Source organism: Prionailurus bengalensis, chromosome E2 (assembly GCF_016509475.1).
Source record: "Prionailurus bengalensis isolate Pbe53 chromosome E2, Fcat_Pben_1.1_paternal_pri, whole genome shotgun sequence".
Classification (NCBI taxonomy): domain Eukaryota; kingdom Metazoa; phylum Chordata; class Mammalia; order Carnivora; family Felidae; genus Prionailurus; species Prionailurus bengalensis.
The window spans coordinates 18,932,581-18,952,321 of record NC_057352.1 but is presented as its reverse complement, the minus strand read 5'-3'; the positions used below and the strand labels follow the sequence as shown (position 1 = coordinate 18,952,321).

Genomic DNA, 19,741 nt, shown 5'->3' with positions numbered 1-19,741 from the left:
GATGGGAACAGTGAAGTTATGTGGCCTCTCTGGCTGCGGAGTGGAGAACAGATTCTGGGAGTAAGGGAGGAGGCAGGAAGGCAAGGGATGAGGCTATTACACTAGTCCAGGTAAGTTTTGGTGGTGGCTGGACTAGTATGGGGGCCATGGAAGTGGGAGAAGTGGTTGGATTCTGGATCTGTTTTTTATGAATGGCTGAAGGGCTGCTAAACTCTATGTGCTTCTCCTTCAACCTCTTAAAAGCCATAGCCCTGTCTTTGGAACTTAAACACGACGTTTCTCAGAGAACGGGAAGTACACTCCCCATCACTAAGATTCAGTCAGAAACTACATTACCCAGCAGGGAGTGTTTCTGACGTCAGAGGCGGGCGCTCAGCCAATGACGGAGAGCGGAGAGGGGCGTTTCCTGCCGCCGAGTGGGCGGGACTTCTGGCGTCCTCTCTAGGACCTCCTTTGGTTGTAACGGGTCTGTGCTTAGCGGAGCTTGTAATTGGAGTGCCGGGGGAGGCTGCTTCCCAGAAGGGGCTTGCAGACTGAGCTATTTGAGCCCTGACTTCACCTGTAACGGGGTTGCCCCCGCCTCGGCACCAGCCCTTCGTCCCTGCGGTACCCGCAGGCGGCCCCTTGGACCTTGTTGCGCGTTTACACAGCGGAGACCGAGGTGCCAGACCACCCGGCCCAGGGCTGGGGCGAGGGGTCGGCTGAGCCCGCTGGGACGGGCGTTAGTCGCAGCTTCGCGAAGTCTCGCTCCGCCGTGGGCCCCATGGCGGCGCCGGCGCTGGTGAGTGGTGGGTCCCACATGCCCACGCGCGCTGCGGTCGGTGTTCGCACGGTTCCGCTCAATGGGATATAGATCCTGGGACTCCTGCCCGTTCCTTCTTAATGCTCTTGGATCTGGGAGTCTTGGAGGAATGGGGGCGGGAGAGGAGCAGATCTTACTTACTTACAACCCCGGGTTCTGAATCCAGGCCAGGGGTTGTCAGGGGAGACCCCCATTTCTGCCTCTGACCTCAGCTTGCCTTTCACTGCCCTTGGCCTCCATTCCGTCGAATCTGAAATTGGAATACCGTGTATTAACGATTTTTCTCAGTTGAGGGAATCAGAGAGGGTACACTTGTGACGTGTGCCCTTCATTGCTCAGCATGACCCAGAGAACATCACTCTGGATGCGCTTCTGAGAGGGACTTCCCTGACCCTGCTCTGCTCTTAGGCTCACTCCAGGGACAGTCTGGCCCGTCCCTGCCACAGGTCTGTAGGGGATGGGAGCTCTAGAGCAGAGAAAAGGGGGGGAGTCGCGTTTTTTGAATTGCTGCTTTTCTTTTTTTTTATTTTTTTTTTCAACGTTTATTTATTTTTTTGGGACAGAGGGAGACAGAGCATGAACGGGGGAGGGGCAGAGAGAGAGGGAGACACAGAATCAGAAACAGGCTCCAGGCTCTGAGCCATCAGCCCAGAGCCTGACGCGGGGCTCGAACTCACGGACCGTGAGATCGTGACCTGGCTGAAGTCGGACTGAATTGCTGCTTTTCTGATAGCAGTAGAAGTTTCCTGGACAGGTGGGAAGACAAGACAGTCCCTGGATTGAACTCTGCAGGTGCCGTCTGTGTATTACAAGTGAAGTTGGTTTGCAGTGAATCCATTTTCCTGCTGAACACATTTTCTTATACAGGTTCCTACACTTTCCAAAGGTGTGGATTTTGCCACTGGCTTTTAGGAGAGACCTACGTTAGCCTTTGGATTTCTTTTGGTTGGTGAAAAGAGTTGCCAATGTAAGTTTTTTCTTAAAAGCAAAGTGGCAGTAAAGGGAACTTCCAGAAAGTGAGGGATACTCTTCACTTTACTGCCCTTTTGGCTTCGAAAAGTTTTCATAGGAACACTTTGCTTTCAGATAGTGGGGAAAACCTGTGCTTGTGAAGTGACTCTCATTAATGACGGTGTACAGGAATGCTGTGTCTCTGGGGATGTAAACACACAACAGGCCCTCAGTTACTCTCTAGCACGTCACCCTGTTTACTCTCATCCTGCCTCCGACCACTTGGCTTAGTTATTCATCTTTTCTTACCTGGCCCGCTCCCCGACTTCACTTCCGCCTGTTCCAGTGACCCCTCAGGGGAGCCTTCCCGGGTTGCCCTGCCTTGGGGACATAAGTCCCCTAATGTTTTCAGTCACCTCACTGTCCTTTGTTGGTTCTTGGAGCCCTTAGGGCCGTGTGACTTGATCTTGTTCATTTATTTAGTTTCTTGTTGGGGACCTTTCCCCAGCCCTGGAGTGTGAGGTCCTGTTGTCTGTTCTGTCCCTAGGCCTAGAAAGTGCTGGGCCTGCACCGGTGCCCAATAAGTGATTGATGAGTGAAAGATTTTTCCCTTGGGGCGCCTGGGGGGCTCAGTTGGTTAAGCCTCTGACTCATGATTCCTGTTCAAGTCATGATGTCACGGTCCATGAGACAGAGCCCCAGTTTGGGCTCCGTGCTGACAGTGCAGAGCCTGCTTGGGATTCTCTCTCTCCCTTGCTCTCTGCCCATCACACTCACGCATGTGTGCACTCTCTCTCTCTCTCTCTCTCTCTCTCTCTCAAAATACATAAATTAACTTAAAAAAAAGAAAGAAAGATTTTTCCCTCTGGGACTCTTTCATACTTAGATTAAATCTAACCCCCCCCCCCCCCATGGCTGGACCAGAGGGACCTGGGTTCAAATTTTGCCCCGTCTCATTAGGCATGACAACTCTGGTTGACGTGGCTTGAGCCTCAGTTTGCTGGTTGAAAAACGGAGAAGATGGCGCTTACCTCGTGGGCTGTGAAACAGTTAAGAAATTCACAAATCCATCGAGCACTGCATGTGCTGGACTCTTGCAGTGTTTGCTTTTAGAACATTCTAATTCCCACACCAGCCTGATGAAGCATAAACTATTACTGTATTGATAGAGAAATCAAGGTTGAAAGAAGTTAGCATGTGTTGGTTCACAAGACTGGATTTAAAAAAAAAAATTTTTTTTTTAATGTTTATTTATTTTTGAGAGAGAGACAGAGACAGAGCGTGAGCAGGGGAGGAACAGAGAGAGAGGGAGACCCAGGATCCGAAGCCGGCTCCAGGCTCCGAGCTGTCAGCACTGAGTCTGACACGGTGCTCAAACCCACGAACCGTGAGATCATGACCCGAGCCGAAGTCAGACGCCCAACTGACTGAGCCACCCAGGTGCCCCCAAGACTGGATTTAAACTCCAGGAGTCTAGCTCCAGACCTACGGGCTTTTGGTTGCTTTAACACAGCATCTGAAGCCCTCAGATGCAGGCAAGCAGTGTGGACCAGAAAGGCTCCGCTGCTACTGTCATTATTTGAGTTCTTTTTCCCCATTCTTCCAACATCCCAGAGCACTTTCGATCTGCTGCTCACAACCCATACGAGATAAGCATTGTTTGTGTCTTTCTCCAGTGGCTTCCTACACAGGAGGCTTTTCTCTCCTACACCTTTTATTCTGTCAGAGGCACCATCTGCCTCTCTGCCTCTCTCCTGAGCCCAGCACAGAACTAGGTTCTCAGGAATTACTCAGGGGTTCAGGCCTCAGGTCTTTCTGGACTTGCGCTGGTGGCCAAGCAATTGGTTATCATCTCATTTATTAGGTGTACAGCCACCCACCACCTCTCTTTGACGTTGCAGGCATTAGTGTCATTCGAAGACGTGGCTGTGACCTTCACTGGAGAGGAATGGAGACAACTGGATCTGGCCCAGAGGACCTTATACCAGGAGGTGATGCTGGAGACCTGTGGGCTCCTGGTCTCACTGGGTAAGACCTCATCACTCTCCTGAGTGATACCCATGGACTTTCATTCCATTCTTTCTCTAAGCATGGCTGATTGAGAAGGCCTCTGGGACCCAACTTCCTCTCTCCTCACAGCCTCACCATAATTCTGGTCTAACCTTTTGATTATTATCCCTGTGTCTATGACAGGGATTGTTGTATAAGAAACATAGTTCTCCGGGGTGCTTGGGTGGCTCCGTCGGTTAAGGATTGACTCTTTATTTTGGCTCAGGTCATGATCTCATGGTTCATGAGATTGAACCCTGTATACTTGAGAATTTTTCCTTTGTCCTTACCTATATACCCATGCTCCATTTATTTTTCCATGCACAGGACATCCTGTTCCCAAACCAGAACTGATCTACCCACTGGAGCCTGGGCAAGAACTATGGACAGGGAAGAGAGGCGTCTCCAAAAGCACCTGTACAGGTAGGTGGCTGAGAATCTGGCAGGTGGGTGTCATGGCAGATGGGTTTCATGGCAACTGACAGATTACCGGGGGATCTCTGTTTCTGAAATTCCATGGGTAGCTGCTTCTTGTGGCCTTCCTGGGGTCTTGGTTGATGATGGAGTACTCCAACCGTATTTCCCCTGTCTTTCCTCCTCATCACACTCTGCCTTTATTAGGGTTAGAATGTGGTATACTGAGTAAGACACGGCTCTAAATGCTTAGCCACTCACCAGCCTCATGACCCTGGGGAAGTTGCATGACCTCACTATACCTTTGATAGACAAGTTAGGCTAAGTTAACTCTCTGCTATAAAAGATAAACTCCCAAATCTAGGTGAGTCAACAGATAACGAGTTTTTTTCTCATTCATGCCATGGTTAATGTGGATCAGCAGGGGAACTCTGTACCACGTATTCAGGGACCCAGGTGCATTCTGTTGTCGGTATGGGGCTATAAGGTTGCCCTGGCACCGTCCAACTCGCCAAGGGGAATAGGAGAGAAGGAGAGGACAGACGGCCTCCAACTTGCAGTGGTGCAAATTAGGATTTTTCCCCTTCAAAATGGTGTGAAAGTGGTACACATGCAGTAGAAACTGGACTTGGAATTTTGAATTTGGATCTTTTCCTGGGCTGGTGATACTGCAGCAGGGTAGTGTCTCCCGATGCTGAGCAGTGCTGTGAGCTGCACCTCCCAGTTAGCCATGCAATCCTGCAGGTAAACAATCGGTACACTTACAGCCATTCTGGCTTAAAAAATTTTTTTTAATGTGTATTTATTCTTGAGAGAGAGCGAGAGCGAGAGAGAGAGAGAGACTGAGAGAGAGCCAGAGTGTGAGCAGGGGAGGGGCAGAGAAAGAGGGAGACACAGAATCTGAAGCAGGCTCCAGGCTCCGAGCTGTCAGTACAGAGCCCAGCGCGGAGCTTGAACTCATAAACCGCAAGATCAGGACCTGAGCTAGTCAGACACTTAACTGACTGAGCCATCCAGGCGCCCCACAACCATTCTGTTTTTCACGTTCAGTATAATATTCAGTAAATTACACGAGATATTCAACGCTTTATTGGAAAACAGTCTTTCCTTTTGATGATTTTGCCCAACTGTAGGGTAATGTAAGTGTACCAAGCATGTTTGACGTCATCCAGGCTAAGCTATGATGTGTGGTAGGTTAGGTATATGAAAGGCATTTTGATGGGTTTATTGGGACGTAACCCCATCCTAGGTTGAGGAAGATGTGTAGTCATATCCGCCTGCACACATACTTCACTTCCATTCACATTCCATTGACAAGAGCTGGGTATTAGGCTACATGTTGCATCAGACTGGGAAATGTGGTTCAGCTCTGTGCCCAAGAGGAAGGGGCCAGCAATATGATGAACATACACTCGGTCTGCTAAACTAGCCTACATTAGAAAACACAGTAATGATAGTTTCTGCATCATTGGATCGTTTGGAAATGTAATTAGATAGCAGGAAACTTGTAATTAACAAGTTTGTTAACTGCCTGACCCAAAGTAAGTGACAAAGTAAGAAAGGTTACAGGTGAGTAATATTCATGCATTATTAGTCATAATGAATAATGTTATCTCAGACTCCCTTCCGAATTCAGAAAAGATAGACCTTTCTTTTGCTGCAGATTACTACCTCCAGCTGTACCTTGCATCCCTCCCTTTTCCACCTTCCCTATTCATTCATTTATTCCTCAGTACATCCGTGCATGCATCCGTCCGCCCATTTGTGAAACATATTCAGAAACAATCCCTAGCCTTGTTGTCTTCTTGCCCTCCTGTCTTATAAAACTTCAGGGAGACATTTGCCTTGTCAGCCCCACATCTGAGCTGCTCAGGGCAGGTGGACCCATCACGTGGATAGAGAGGTGCCAATGCCGGTTCATGATCTCTCTCTTCTCGTGTTCCTTCTGGCTGCTCAGCCAGTGAGTATCTGGCCACCCCCTCCTCACCCCTAGAGTCTATCTCACATCTTCACCCCCCTCTGCAGTTCCACATCTTCACCTGAATATCCCAGAGGTACTTCACACTCTCATCCTAAAAGGGACCTCACGATTTGGCTCACGCCTCCCATCTCCCAATTTTCAATTAATGGTCTTACCATCGAATAAGTCAAGAAAGCCAGCAACTAAAGTAGACCCTGCGACACCTCTACCTTCTTCATACCCTCTATCCAGCCATTCCTGAATGTTGATCACGTTTCATCATCCATGTCTCCTGAATCTGTCACCTTCACCAACTCTGTCAGTTCTGCATCAGCACCCTAGTCCAAGCTGTAGTCGTCTCCTGCCTGCATGACTCTGACAGAAGTCTAACTGGTCTCCCCGGATCTGCTGTGTGCCTCTGGTCTGCTCTGTGTCTTCCGTCTGCTTCCAACCACTCCCCTTCTTCCAGATATCGCCACCTGCCTCGTTACTGGTAACTCAGCATTGTGGCCTACATCACACTGAGAATAGAGGCTACGTGCTTGGTTTTCTTGCTCTTTCACCCTTACAGACTCACCTCTGCAGCAGAGTTCTTATCTACAGCATGGATCTAGATCCCACCTTCACCTGCCTTTTCAGGTGTGTTAGTTATCTATGGCCGTGTGGCAACATTACCACAAACATAGCAGGTTAAAATACCACTCATTTACTGTTTTCCTTCCGTGGGTCAGAGGTCCAGGCACAACTTGGGGTCGGCTGCAAGCCACAGTCATACGCACCTCACAACACGTCAGCTTCCTTCTTCAGATCAAGTGATGGTGGGAGAGACTCCAGCAAGATGGATGGGACACAAAACCTCATCTCTTACATTCCGTCATTTTGCATATTCTCTTCTTTTTAATTTAAATGCAAGTTAGTTAACCTATAGTGTAATATTGGTTTCAGGAATAGAATTTAGGGATTCATCACTTACATAGAACACCCAGTGCTCATCCCAAGAAAGGTCCTCATTAGTGCACATCACCCATTTAGCCCATCCGCCCCCCCCCCCCAACCTCAGATTGTTCTCTGTATTTAAGGGTCTCTTATGGTTTGCTTCCCTCTCTGTTTTTATCTTATTTTTCCTTCCCTCCCCTATGTTTATCTGTTTTGTTTCTTAAATTCCACATATGAGTGAAATCATGTGATATTTGCCTTTCTCTGGCTGACTTATTTCTCTTGGCATAATACACTCTAGTTCCATCCACATTGTTACAAATGCCATATTCTGTTCTTTAGAAGCAAAATCAAGGCCCTGTAGCATTTAGCTAGAGGGATCGTAATAGGTTGTAAGCATCACAAGTTAGGAATTACAGGAAGCCAAACAAGAGTCTGCTGCATCAGGGACCTTGAGTCTTCAACTTATTTCTTGCCTCTTCTGTATCTTCACCTTCTCACCTAATTCATCTTCTCTCAGAAAACACAGTGAAGTTTCTGACCCTGGGGGAAACATGAAAAAAAATTGCTCTTGGCTCTCCAACAGCTTCTAAATGTTGATGACTCTCTTTCACCTGAACAACCAAGCTTCCGGGAGGAGTTTTCTCATTCTCTGAAGAGACATCTACACAGGATGTCTAGGCCTCCCCTTTACTATTTTTTACTATTTTCTTTAATTGCTGTATTAAAGCGTAACTTACACATAGTGAATGTGCAAATCTTAAAGGTTCATCTTCCTGAAGTTTTACACATATAAACCCGAGTACCACCACACAGGTCAAAAAAATACAGTATTTCCAGTGCCTCACAGGCTTCTTGTGCTCCCTCCTTGTTAATATCTCCTTCTACAAAAATAATGGGCATTCAACTCAGTGACTGTAGATGAGTTTTGAAGACTTATAAATGGATCCCCACAATACATGATACTGTTATGTGTGTCTTCTTTTGATAATCATTATTGCTCCGAAGTCTGTCATGCGGTTGCAAATTTGGAGTCATTTCTTACTGTGCAGTGTCTCAGTGAATGAATAGATTTCATTTACCCATTGTACTGTTATTTGGCTTGGGCTCCATTTTTTGGAATATTGTGAAGAACACAGCTACGAATATTCTTGATATTTTTGTTGGATATGGCACACATTTCTGTTGGGAATATGCAAATGAGTGGACTGGCTGGATCATGGTCTAGGTATATGATTAGCTTCAGTGGAAACCACCAAACAGTTTCAAAGGGACTGCACCATTTCACATTCCCAGTAGTCCTCACTGCTGTGCATACTGGGGAGCAGGTGGCATCTTCCCCTTTACTCTTTGAGACTCAGGAGTGTTTCTCAGCGCTGCAGTACTGAAAATGTTCTTACATTACTGTTGACATTCTGACTGGCAAATGTAACACCTATAATAATGATAATAAATGGTGGTCTACACCTTATTGAATATTTGCCATATACTGGGCTAGTTGATTTGTATGATTTTTCTCATGTAACACCGTTAGGAACATTTTATGTGTCCTCCCAAAATTCATATGATGGAACCCTAACCCCCAGAGTGATATTAGGAGGTCAGTATTTGGGGAGATGATTGGGTTTAGATGAGATCATGAGGGTGGAGCTCCCATGATGGGATTGGTATCCTCACAAGAAGACAAAGGGAGACCATAGTCTTTCCAGATGTGGTGTGTGTGCTGGGGATGGTTGGGAGAAGAGGGAGAACACTCTTGTGTCTCTTCTTATAAGGACCCTAATGCTATCAGATCAGGGCCCTACGCTTATTACCTCATTTAACCTTAATTGCTTCTATCAAAGACCCTATCTTCAAATTCACATTGGAGGTTAGGGCTTCAACACATGAATTTTGGGGGAACACAAACATTCCGTCCATAACAAGATTTGCTTTGAGGGTAAATATAGGGCTATTCATATATTCTGTTTTTTCTTGTGTCAGTTTTGGTAATTTGAATATTTCAAGGAATGTTTCCACTTCATCTAATTATTCTATTACATTTTAAGATTGTTTCATCTTAAAATGGTAAATTTTATATAAATTTTACCACAGTAAGTAAATAAATGCAAGATATGTACATATGTTTTTACACTCTTATCTTAATCATTTGGTGCTCATCACCACAAGTGCACTCCTTAATCCCAATCACCTATTTAACCCATCCCCCCACCCACCTCCCATCTGGTAACCATCAGTTTGTTCTCTATAGTTAAGAATCTGTCTCCTGGTTTGTCTCTGTCTGTCTCTTTTTTTCCCTTTGCTCGTTTGTTTCTACAGTTCCACATATGGGCAAAATCATATGGTATATGTCTTTCTCTGAGTGACTTATTTCATTTAGCACTATACTCTCTAGTTCCATCCATGTTGTTGCAAATGGCAAGATTTCACTCTTTTTTTGTGGCTTAGTATTTATTCCATTGTGTGTGTGTGTGTGTGTGTGTGTGTGTGTGTGTGTGTTTGTGTATTTCATCTTCTTTATGTATTCATCAGTCGATGGGTGCTTCCATACCATGGCTATTGTAAATAATGCTGGCATAAACATAGGGGTTCGTGTATCCCATGCACACATTTTTATAATACCATTACAAACTGACGTTCTCAAAACAACTTTAAAAATTACTTCATTGTACTTGTGTATATTTTGCTTTTTTATTTGAATGTTATAAAAAGCATATCATAGTTTACATTGTCTTATGTGATTTGTACTTTTTATTCAACAGTATATTGCTAAGACTCACCCGGCACGTCGGTATAGTTCACTTATTTTTTCTTCTGTAGTCATTTGCATGAATGTAACACAGTGTATTCATTTATCTTCATGGGCATTTTCTTGTTTCCAGTTTTTCACACCCACAAAGAGTGCTGCCATGAAAATTCACATACACTATATCCGCATGCATGTGTAGGAATTTCTCTTAGTAGTGTTCCCAAGGGCTAGAATTTTTCGATTATTATCAGGTAAGCAAAAGGAGAACGTTACTAGATGCTGCCCTGCTGTTTCTTTACCTGCATTATAATAACGATTTCATGGATCCACATCCTTTCCAACACCTGATATTGTCATGGTCTTATTTTCAGTCAGGTAAATATATGGGATCTCATTGTGGTCTTTTTGCCCTTTCCTCATATCCAAGAAAGTTGATCACCTCTTCATATTTTTTTTTCTGTAATGTGCATTCATGCATTTTTGAGAGAGAGAGGGGTAGAATGTGCTCCAGGGAGGGGCACAGAGAGAGAGAGAGAGAGAGAGAGAGAGAGAGAGAGAGAATACCAAGCAGGCTCTGTTTCAGCACAGAGCTCGACATGGGGCTCGATCCCATGAACCACAAGATCACGACATGAGCCAAAATCAAGAGCTGGACACCCAACCAACTGAGCCACCCAGGTGCCCCTCTTTATGTGTTCATTGGCCAATATGTATCTTCTGCGATGAAAAAGTGGAGTGTTGAATTTCCCACCTGTAATTGTGGTTTTGTTTATTTCTCCTTTGAACTCCGTTTTTGGGTTGATTTGAGGCTCTGATATTTGTTGCATGCGTTTTAGGATTGTTACATCTTCCTGGTGTTTTGATCTTTTTATCATTCTATAATGACCCTCTTCTTCTCATTTACTTTATCTGATATTTAGCCTTTTAAAAAATTATATTTAGTCAATCTGACTAGTCTTTTCTTTTACAGTTAATGCTTTTGTATCTTATGAAATCTTTCACTTTGCCAAGACCTAAAAGATACTCATTTATAGTATTTACTAAAAATAGTAAATGTTGAGCTTCTGACAGTAAGGTCTTAATCAGTCTGGAGTTAGTTTTTTATGCGGTGTGAAGTTAAGAATGCAATTTCATATGGCAAATGATTTCTCTAGATCCGTTTATTGAACAGTCCCTCCTTTTCCCATTGGCCGCTCTGCTACTTCTGTCATATATCAAAGTATATATGTACATTTCTGAGTTCTCAATTCTGTTTTTTCCTTTGATAGTTCGGCAGTTTATCTTAAATCTATGCCTACATCATACTGCCTTGATGCATCTAATCATCATAATCCTAATTCCTCAAAGGGCAAATGTCCCTGCTTTATTCTTCTGTGGAGATATCCTGGTGTGTTCGTTCTTTTATATAAATTCCCTCAATGAGCTTGTCACTATCCTTGAAAAACTCTATAAGCTAAACGCTTAATCCGAAGTTGTATGGAATTTGTAGGTGAATTTAAGGAGAACTTTATATGACTAATCTCCCTTTTCACATAGATCTTCATTAATGTGATACATTTATAATTCTCTTCATCTAGATGATATCTATTTGGCATCCGTTCACCTAGTCTTTACCCAGACAAAGTAGACTCTGTATGCCCACCGGCTAGCTTCTCACCATCCCCCACTATCGCACAGCCCAGAACCGCGAGCTTTCGTGTCTCCTCTGTCCCCACCTGCCTCTCCATCCTCATCTTCATCGTGCTCTCATCCTCCTCACCTTGCCTGGCATTCAGCATTCTGTCAAGACACTGCACACTTGTACTTTGTCATCCTCTGCAGTTTCTCTCCTATTTCTGTCAGGGAGCCCCTACTCTCCTCTGGAAATAAGCTCCCATAGAACCTTTTCTGGGTAGCCTCCACTGATCTCTTTCTGTCTCCCACGTGGGCCAAGTTATGTGTACCCTGTGCTGTCATACCATGACGTGTTAGGGCGCAGTCGTTACGCACAGTGTAGTCATTGCTCTGCCCACCCTCCTCCATTCTGGGGAGTGAGGAGTCGTCTCCACTCCGCATTCTCTATGCCGTGCCCAAGTTTTTCTTCCCGGGTTAGCTTTTAAAGATGTCAAGAGTGCGTGCGTTAGCGAAGAAAGAAATTGTAAACCTGAGCGTGATAGATGTGTAAATGCCACAGGTGTCAGAAGCATTTGATTTCATCTTCATTCTTCCACTCAGATGGTATTTTTATTTGCTCTGCATTGACGTCGCTAATAGACACCTTTCTGTATTGGATTTCCTTCAGGTGAAAAAGCAAAACCTGAGACCACAGAGTTTACTGCTTCTCAGCTGGCCTTCACTGAGGAAGCCCCTTTTGAGGAACAAATGACACAGGGAGCCTCGAGGGATTCCAGGTTGGGGCAAGCCAGGGATCGGGAAAAGCTATCAGAAATGCAGGAAGGAAACTTGAGGCCAGGAACAGACCCCCACAAGGAGACATGCCCTAGGAAGTTGAGCCATAAACATGATGATTTGGAGACAGATGATAGTTTGTGTTTAACCATTTTACAGGAGCGAGTCACTATACAAGGTGACCTACATGAACATGATTGCCAAGGACCCAGAAAAGACCCTGTGACCGATGCAAGGAATAATCTGTATAAATGCAAAGAATGTGGAAAAGGGTTTAGCAAGAATTGGGCCCTTGTTCGGCATCAACAGATTCACGCCGGAGTGAAGCCCTATAAATGCAGCGAATGTGGGAAAGCCTGTCGTTATATGGCCGACTTCATTCGACATACGAGGTTTCATACTGGGGAAAAACCATACAAGTGTGTGGAGTGTGGGAAGGCCTTCAAACGCAGGTCTCACCTCACAGAGCACCAGCGCATTCACACTGGAGATAAGCCCTATGAGTGCAAAGAATGCGGTAAAGCTTTCACCCACCGCTCCTCTTTTATCCAGCATAATATGACGCACACTAGAGAAAAGCCCTTTTTGTGCAAAGAATGTGGGAAAGCTTTCTACTACAGCTCTTCCTTTGCTCAACACATGAGGATTCACACTGGAAAGAAACTCTATGAGTGCAGTGAATGTGAAAAGGCCTTTACTCACCGCTCCACTTTTATCCAGCATAATATGACCCACACAGGAGAAAAACCCTTTCTGTGCAAAGAATGTGGAAAAGCTTTTTGCCTCAACTCATCCTTTATTCAACACATGAGGATTCACACTGGAGAGAAACCCTATGCGTGCAGTGAATGTGGAAAGGCCTTCACTCACCGCTCCACTTTTGTCCGGCATAAGAGGACTCATACTGGAGAGAAGCCCTTTCAATGCAAGGAATGTGGGAAAGCCTTTTGTGACAGCTCTTCTTTAATTCAGCACATGAGGATTCACACTGGTGAGAGGCCCTACGAATGCAGTGAATGTGGAAAGGCCTTTACACACCACTCGGTTTTTATCCGACATAATAGGACCCACACTGGGGAAAAACCCTTGGAGTGTAAACAGTGTGCAAAAGCTTTTTACTATAGTTCTTCCTTTACTCGACACATGAGGATTCACACTGGCGAAAAGCCCTATGTATGCAGAGAATGCGGGAAGGCCTTTACCCAGCCGGCAAATTTTGTTCGTCATAATAGGATCCACACTGGAGAAAAACCATATGAATGCAAAGACTGTAAGAAGGCCTTTTGTGACAACTTTGCCTTAACTCAACACACGAGAACTCACACTGGAGAGAAACCCTTCGAATGTGGTGTATGTGGAAAAACCTTCAGCCACAGTTCATCCTTTACTCACCATCGAAAAATTCATACCAGAGTGTAAAGGCCTTTGCAAGTCATTTACTTCAATTTTAAGGAACTCGTACTGGTGAAATACCTTTTCTTTTGAATATAACTATTCAGGAAAACATTTTGGCCAGAGAAGTATTTTACTATCTGATAATTCATACTGAAGAGAAACATCATAATCGTCATCCCTGTGAAAGTTTCCTGTGATAATCCTGTGATTATCCCTGTGATAATTTGTCATTGGGGGGGTGGTAGGGATATGGGGGGGATGAGAGATGAAAAATACCTCATCTCCTTTATGTGTTTATTATATACCCGTAGTCAGGAGAGTTGGACCATTGAAGGCAGCTCTGCTGCCAGCTTTTGTTTTTTTTTTTTTTTAATTTTCTTTATTCGAAAACATTGTGATTTTTACCCTTGAGCATAAATGTGAGAGATGTAGAGGCCTGAGTCATGAAATACTTAAATACGCACACGCACACACACACACAGAGTTAATTCTTGTTATTCATTGTAGTTGTATTCTATACATTGATCACAAACACTGAATTGGTGAATACTGAGCCATAGCTCCTAGGTTCCTGTGAGCCTCTGTTCACATTTTCATCAACCAATCAATGCGTAACCCATTATGGAATTTTTTTCTTCTGTTTAAAAGACATTTATTTAATACATGTTCCCTAGAAATAAATTATATGCAGTATTTCCTTATAATAAAAATATTTCAATTACATCATTTTGTGTAACTTAGTCTGTTACTATACTGCTTTAACTCAGTGATACACACAGAAAGTATACATAATTTAGTATTCACACACAATAAACACAGTAAGCAGTAATGTGAACACATACACTGTGTTATACTGTACAGTCATGCGAAGAAAGTCCAGAAAAAAGGTTAAAATTAATCAAAGATTGACATTAACTAAAACTAATTTTGATAGAGTTGTTGGATATGTGGTGATAGAGCAGTGCACTCTGAAGAAACCTCTTGACCTTGGCATAGTTGATGGTATTTATTCTGCAGAAGAGGAAGACAGTGAGTGTGGGGTATCAGTTCTACCTCAGGAATTTGACTCTTGTCACTTGTTGACATCAGCAGTTTCCTTTTGTGAAGTGGCTTGAAAAATTGCATGAGGCTTCATTCAACCATTGGGTCACATTCTTTTATGTCCTGGAACATCTTTCCAAAGTAGAATTTCTGATATATGGCTGCTGCGAGAAAGGCGACTCATTCAGTGGTAGAGTGATTTTCATCACCATCCTCATCATCACTGACTTCAGTGCCTTGTTTGGCTATCTCTCCTGGGTCTTTATTTGTGGGTTCTACCACCTTCTCTGTCAGTATTTCTTCCACATCTTCCCTCACGTCATTGGGAGTTTTTCCACTCACTTGTCATGTGATAGGCATTATGTACTTGACACTGTTCTTTATGTTTTAGGTAACACCTTCAAAGCCTTTGAAAATTTCCAGGCAGTTTCGCCATTTTCCCAAGTTCCTGAAAGTAGTCTGCTTGACTGTGCCAGGCTGTTGGGACAAGCTGTCCAAGCTGTGCCACTGTTGGGACAGTCTCCAGACTGTGCCAACACAGTAACCAGTAACAGTACGCATAGTGACTGACTGCAATAGTCCATCATAGTAACCACCACGTTTCTTTGTTGGTGTTGTAAGCTTTAGTAATAAAGCTCCCTCATGTGGCGTACCACGAAAGCTTTTATGTCAGGTCCTGATTGAGAGGTTGGATGACCGTGTTTAGGGGCATGAAAAGAACATCTAGGTTGGGGTGGGCATTTGCGAGTTCGTAACAATGGGCCAATGGGCATTCTCCAAAATTAACACAACCCTGGAGGCAAAGTATTTGCCCTGGAGATAGCAGTAAATATAGCTTCTTGGATGAGCAGTTGTGGAAGCATCCCAGAATGCTTCTGACATCTCTCAGATTTTTTTTTGTTCCACCTGCAGCGGACTGGTGTATGGCATATGCCGAACTCCTGAACCAGAGTTTCCTTTTAAGTTCTGGTGGATCTGAAGTTCTCTACACCTTTATGGGCTCGTACTTAAAGTTGGTTGCTGTTGGTATTGACACACAACTGCAAGATTGCACGATACTTGAATAATTTGAAGACTGGTGATTTGGAGGCCATTTGCATTATATACGTTCCTTTGCCAAAAGCCTAGTAAAACAAGCCGGTCTCGTTGGCATTGAAACCTACTCTTCCCCCTAATGCTTTTCCTGTAACGTTTCCTGATCTGCAGGACCTGCCTTAACACTGTTTATAATGTATTGCCTCTTGAAATGTGCAAGCCAACTAGCACTGGCGGATCAGGGTTTTAACATTTTCCCCATCTGGGTAACATGACTCTCAGTTTTGGCTTTCAGCTCACAATAATGCTCTCCTATCCTTTTTTTTTTTCTTCATCTCACAAATCCACAACTTCAGCTGCTTTCACATCTCATTGCTTCACCACACACTATACAAGTTACTATGAACACTTTCTTGAGTGGCTTCATCTACAGACCAGTGAGTTTCTTCCTCCTTTTGGATGTGCTATACTGTTGATTCATTAACATTGAACTCAGAGTTAATAGCAGTATGACTCATGACTGAATGAAGCTCATCTATCTAACATATGCATTTTCTTTCAGGCACGTCACAGCCTTTTTGGCAAGATCTAGGATGCTCCCCTGCCGTGGCCCTGAGCAGGCTCTGTCCTCTGGTGACCGTAGGGAAATGGGCCGGCTGACTCCCAACCACAGGTTGCCTCTGCCTCTGCCCTCCAGTTAGGCACCGAGGTGGCAGTCCTGTGGGCTCTCGGAATTTAGTGTCTTTAACAGTCTCGCCAAACTGCCAGGCCCGTCTGGAACCTGCACCCAGCAGTGGGAGGTCAGGAAATGCTAGAAAGTCCTGCCGGGATTCGGTCTCTGGGCCCTGCCCTTTGCCTTTGGCAACTTTTCCTCACGCCCTTTGTGGGTGTGGGCTTAGCTGGTGTGCTTTTTTGTCCCAGGTTCCAGAGCTGCGCCACAAGCCTCAGGCCGAACGGTGCACGTTTTGCCAAGGAGGAGCGCGGAGCCAGGAGAGCCCTCCACGTTTCATACCACACTCCCAACAGCACACAAATCGTCCTTCGTGGGCAACTGCCCCAGCAAGCTTCTCTCTCGCCCTGTCCCCCCACCCTCCCACACGTGTGCTTCTCATTCCGGCTGAGATCACCCTGCACCTCTCCTTGGCCCTTTCCCCAGGCATCTCTGCCTGGGTCTGGCCCTTTGCCAAATGGGTGGTGTCGGATCAGGCAGCCTCAGTGCTCCTCTCTGGTGGCCCCGGGGGACGCTCCGAAGGAGCCGCTGCTCTCTGCGTGTGCCTCATAGTGTCTGTCCACTCGGGAATGCTAAAGATCCCTCCTCCTGGACACACACTGACTCCCTTCCTCCTTTGTCATCTAATCAGGTAGTCACCTCTGTAAGGCCAGGGCCATCCAGTCACCCTCCAGAGCCTTGTTTAAAGGAGACTGAGCTAAAGGGGCGCCTCGGTGGCTCAGTCGGTTGAACATCCGACTCTTGATTTCAGCTCAGGTCATGATCTCACAGTTTGTGAGTTTGAGCCCCACATCGGGCTCCCCACTGCCAGTTCAGAGCCTGCTGGGGATTCTCTCTGTCTTGCTCTCTCTGCTGTTCCCACATGCTCCCTCTCTCCGAAGAAAGAAAGGAATTAACATTGTTTTCACTTTAAGAAAAAAAAAACACTGAGCTGAAGTCACCAGGGGCGTGAAGGAAGGGGATATCAAAAGAAGACCATAGAAAAGCGTGCAAAAGTCGGGACTTCCAGAAAGGGGCCCCCTTAGGGGTGAGCACATACCATGAAGATCTAGGTCTCTGGCGACAGAAAAAGTTGTCGCACGTTTGGGAGCATCCTGAGCCTCAGAAGGGAAACTTCTATTCCAAGAAGGTAGCTTGGGCAAGACACCACAGACGCCTTCCATGAACTCCTTACCCAAAGGCGGTACAGCCCTGTTAGAGGCCTCCCGCTTGTCTGCAGGAGTGAGGCAGAGGGGCAGCAGATGTGTCTAGCCCCGCCATTTCCTGCCCCTACTACCAGAGAGGGTGAGGAAGGAAGAGCTTGATGAAGGCCACGGACTCAGCTGTCTAACCTTATGAAGTCAAAGAAAAAGACTCAAGAGAGAAAGGCTTTTAGGGAGTCTGTCAAGGAGAAATTCCCCGGCCACACCGGTTGGTTGCAGGTCCTAGAAACAAAATGCCAACGCCACGAGTTTTGCCACTGCTGCTGCTATTGCCACCGCCGTGGGGTCGAAGTGAGAGGCTTCCGCCCCCCACCTTCCTTGTACGGTCATTGCCGAAGACATCAGCCTGGAGAAAACACAGCACCGCAAGGAAGATGCAGCCACAGGGTTGGAGGATACAACTCAGACCACCTCAGACAGCAGTTCCCCTCGGCGCGCCCGCTCTCACAGGGAATGCGCTTACTTCGCCATTGGCCACTTTCCCCTTGCAGATTCCAGAAACTACCAAATCAGCAGTCACTGACCTGCCCTACTTGTCTGTTTGGCCCCAATCCTACCTGCCCCTTTGCCTACCCCCACACCAGATCTCCATCACGAAATGAGACGCAGAGGGTCTAACCGTCCTCTTCCTATTCCTACCATCGCTCTTTATAGATTCTGGCCCATCTTTGGGGTTCTGCTTAATAGCGAGACTAGAGGCCCTTTGCGTTCCAGTTCCGCAGCCACAGTTGCAGCGTCTTCTACTTCGCTTACCACCTCCTAGCACCTTCTCCTTCAGGCCTGCCCTCTGGAGAACCGAGTCACCTACATCTATGTGTGTGGATTCTCTTCCCTTTTTCTTACAGACTCCTCTTCAAGTCTCTTTCACTAGTGTCCCCTGTCTTTACCAGCCAGCTCATCACTGCTTCTGCAGTCCCCCTCAATGGCCCAGTCAGCCCATCTGCAGACCGGACCTCAGAGGGTGCTTTGGACTTTGGTCTGACGGCCACAGACAGCACTCTGCCTTGCCAGGCTTTCATCCCCAGGTCTCCACCAGGATCCAGCGTGAGCTCCCTCCCACGTGACCAGGCCGCTCTCAGCGTGGAGCAAATAACCCCTGCAAAGGCCACAGCTGCCACCAGCCCACCTGCTTAGATGGCCAGCGGCCCTACTGGAAACTTCCCCCTTCCTTTCGGGGCAGGGGTCACCCTTTAGCTGCAGTTTGGGAGCCTATATGGGCAGCAATAGGAAGCTACTCTCTTCAATGCCCCTGTCTTTTCTGGCCCACCCACCACTGCCTCTGCAGTAGCCTCACTCCGGGACTCTTCAGACGCACCCTCCAAGCTTGCCTTGGACTCTGATGAAGTCAATATAGGTAACATCCTCAATTCCCAGCCTGTTGGTTCTGGCCTCTTCTTGACAGCTTTAACAGCTCTTTCCCTTTGGGAATCCTGGCAGCCCCAGCAGGACCTTAGCCCGAACTGCGGCCCTGGAACCCAACGGCAGTCAGCTCCGGCGAGTCCGACGCTCCCATATTCCAAATTTTACATCTCTGTCAGCACCCAGCCAGCTTTTGGTGACACTTCAGTTGTTTTCCCCACTGGCACGGCTGCTCTGTCCTGCTCTGGAGCTGCCGCCGACGCGCACGGCCCTGAGAACTGCAGCTCACCTTCTGCCGGTAGCACTTCAGACCCACTTGGGGTTACGGGGCTTGCGCGCCCTTTGAGATCGTGGCAGCTTTGGGGTCAGTGTGTATGTCCCAGGCTGCAGCTCCTTGTCTGGAACACTCAGCTTTGGAGCAAGACCCTGTGGGACACCCAGCGCCATAGCTCGTGTTGGGAGACGCTGTCAGCCTATTGCATCCCTGTTGCAATCGGAGAGGCCAGCACTGTAGACGGCAAATCTGTCCTTGGAAACGCTTTCCTTCCTACCTATAATGAGGGCACCTAGAGCCAGCCCAGCCATGACATGCCTACTACTACTGGAGGAGAGAGCATCACTGAGGAGGTACATGTGCCATAAGACATTTGTGTTCAGATCACCTGGGACCCCTCCAAGCAGGGTACGTCTATTGCAGTCAGTTGGACTCCATAGCTCCGCCTGGGGGCCT

At 46.3% G+C, this 19,741-nt stretch overlaps 1 protein-coding gene across 1 annotated transcript; it reads left to right on the top strand.

The window, feature by feature from the left end:
• Window positions 1–426: 426 nt before the first annotated feature.
• ZNF599 (zinc finger protein 599) lies at window positions 427–16,388 on the top strand. The gene is made up of 4 exons (XM_043600640.1): window positions 427–781; window positions 3,655–3,781; window positions 4,130–4,225; window positions 12,143–16,388. The coding sequence occupies exons 1-4, from the start codon at window positions 764–766 to the stop codon at window positions 13,666–13,668; spliced, it is 1,767 nt and encodes a 588-aa protein (XP_043456575.1). The 5' UTR covers window positions 427–763; the 3' UTR covers window positions 13,669–16,388.
• Window positions 16,389–19,741: the final 3,353 nt, after the last annotated feature.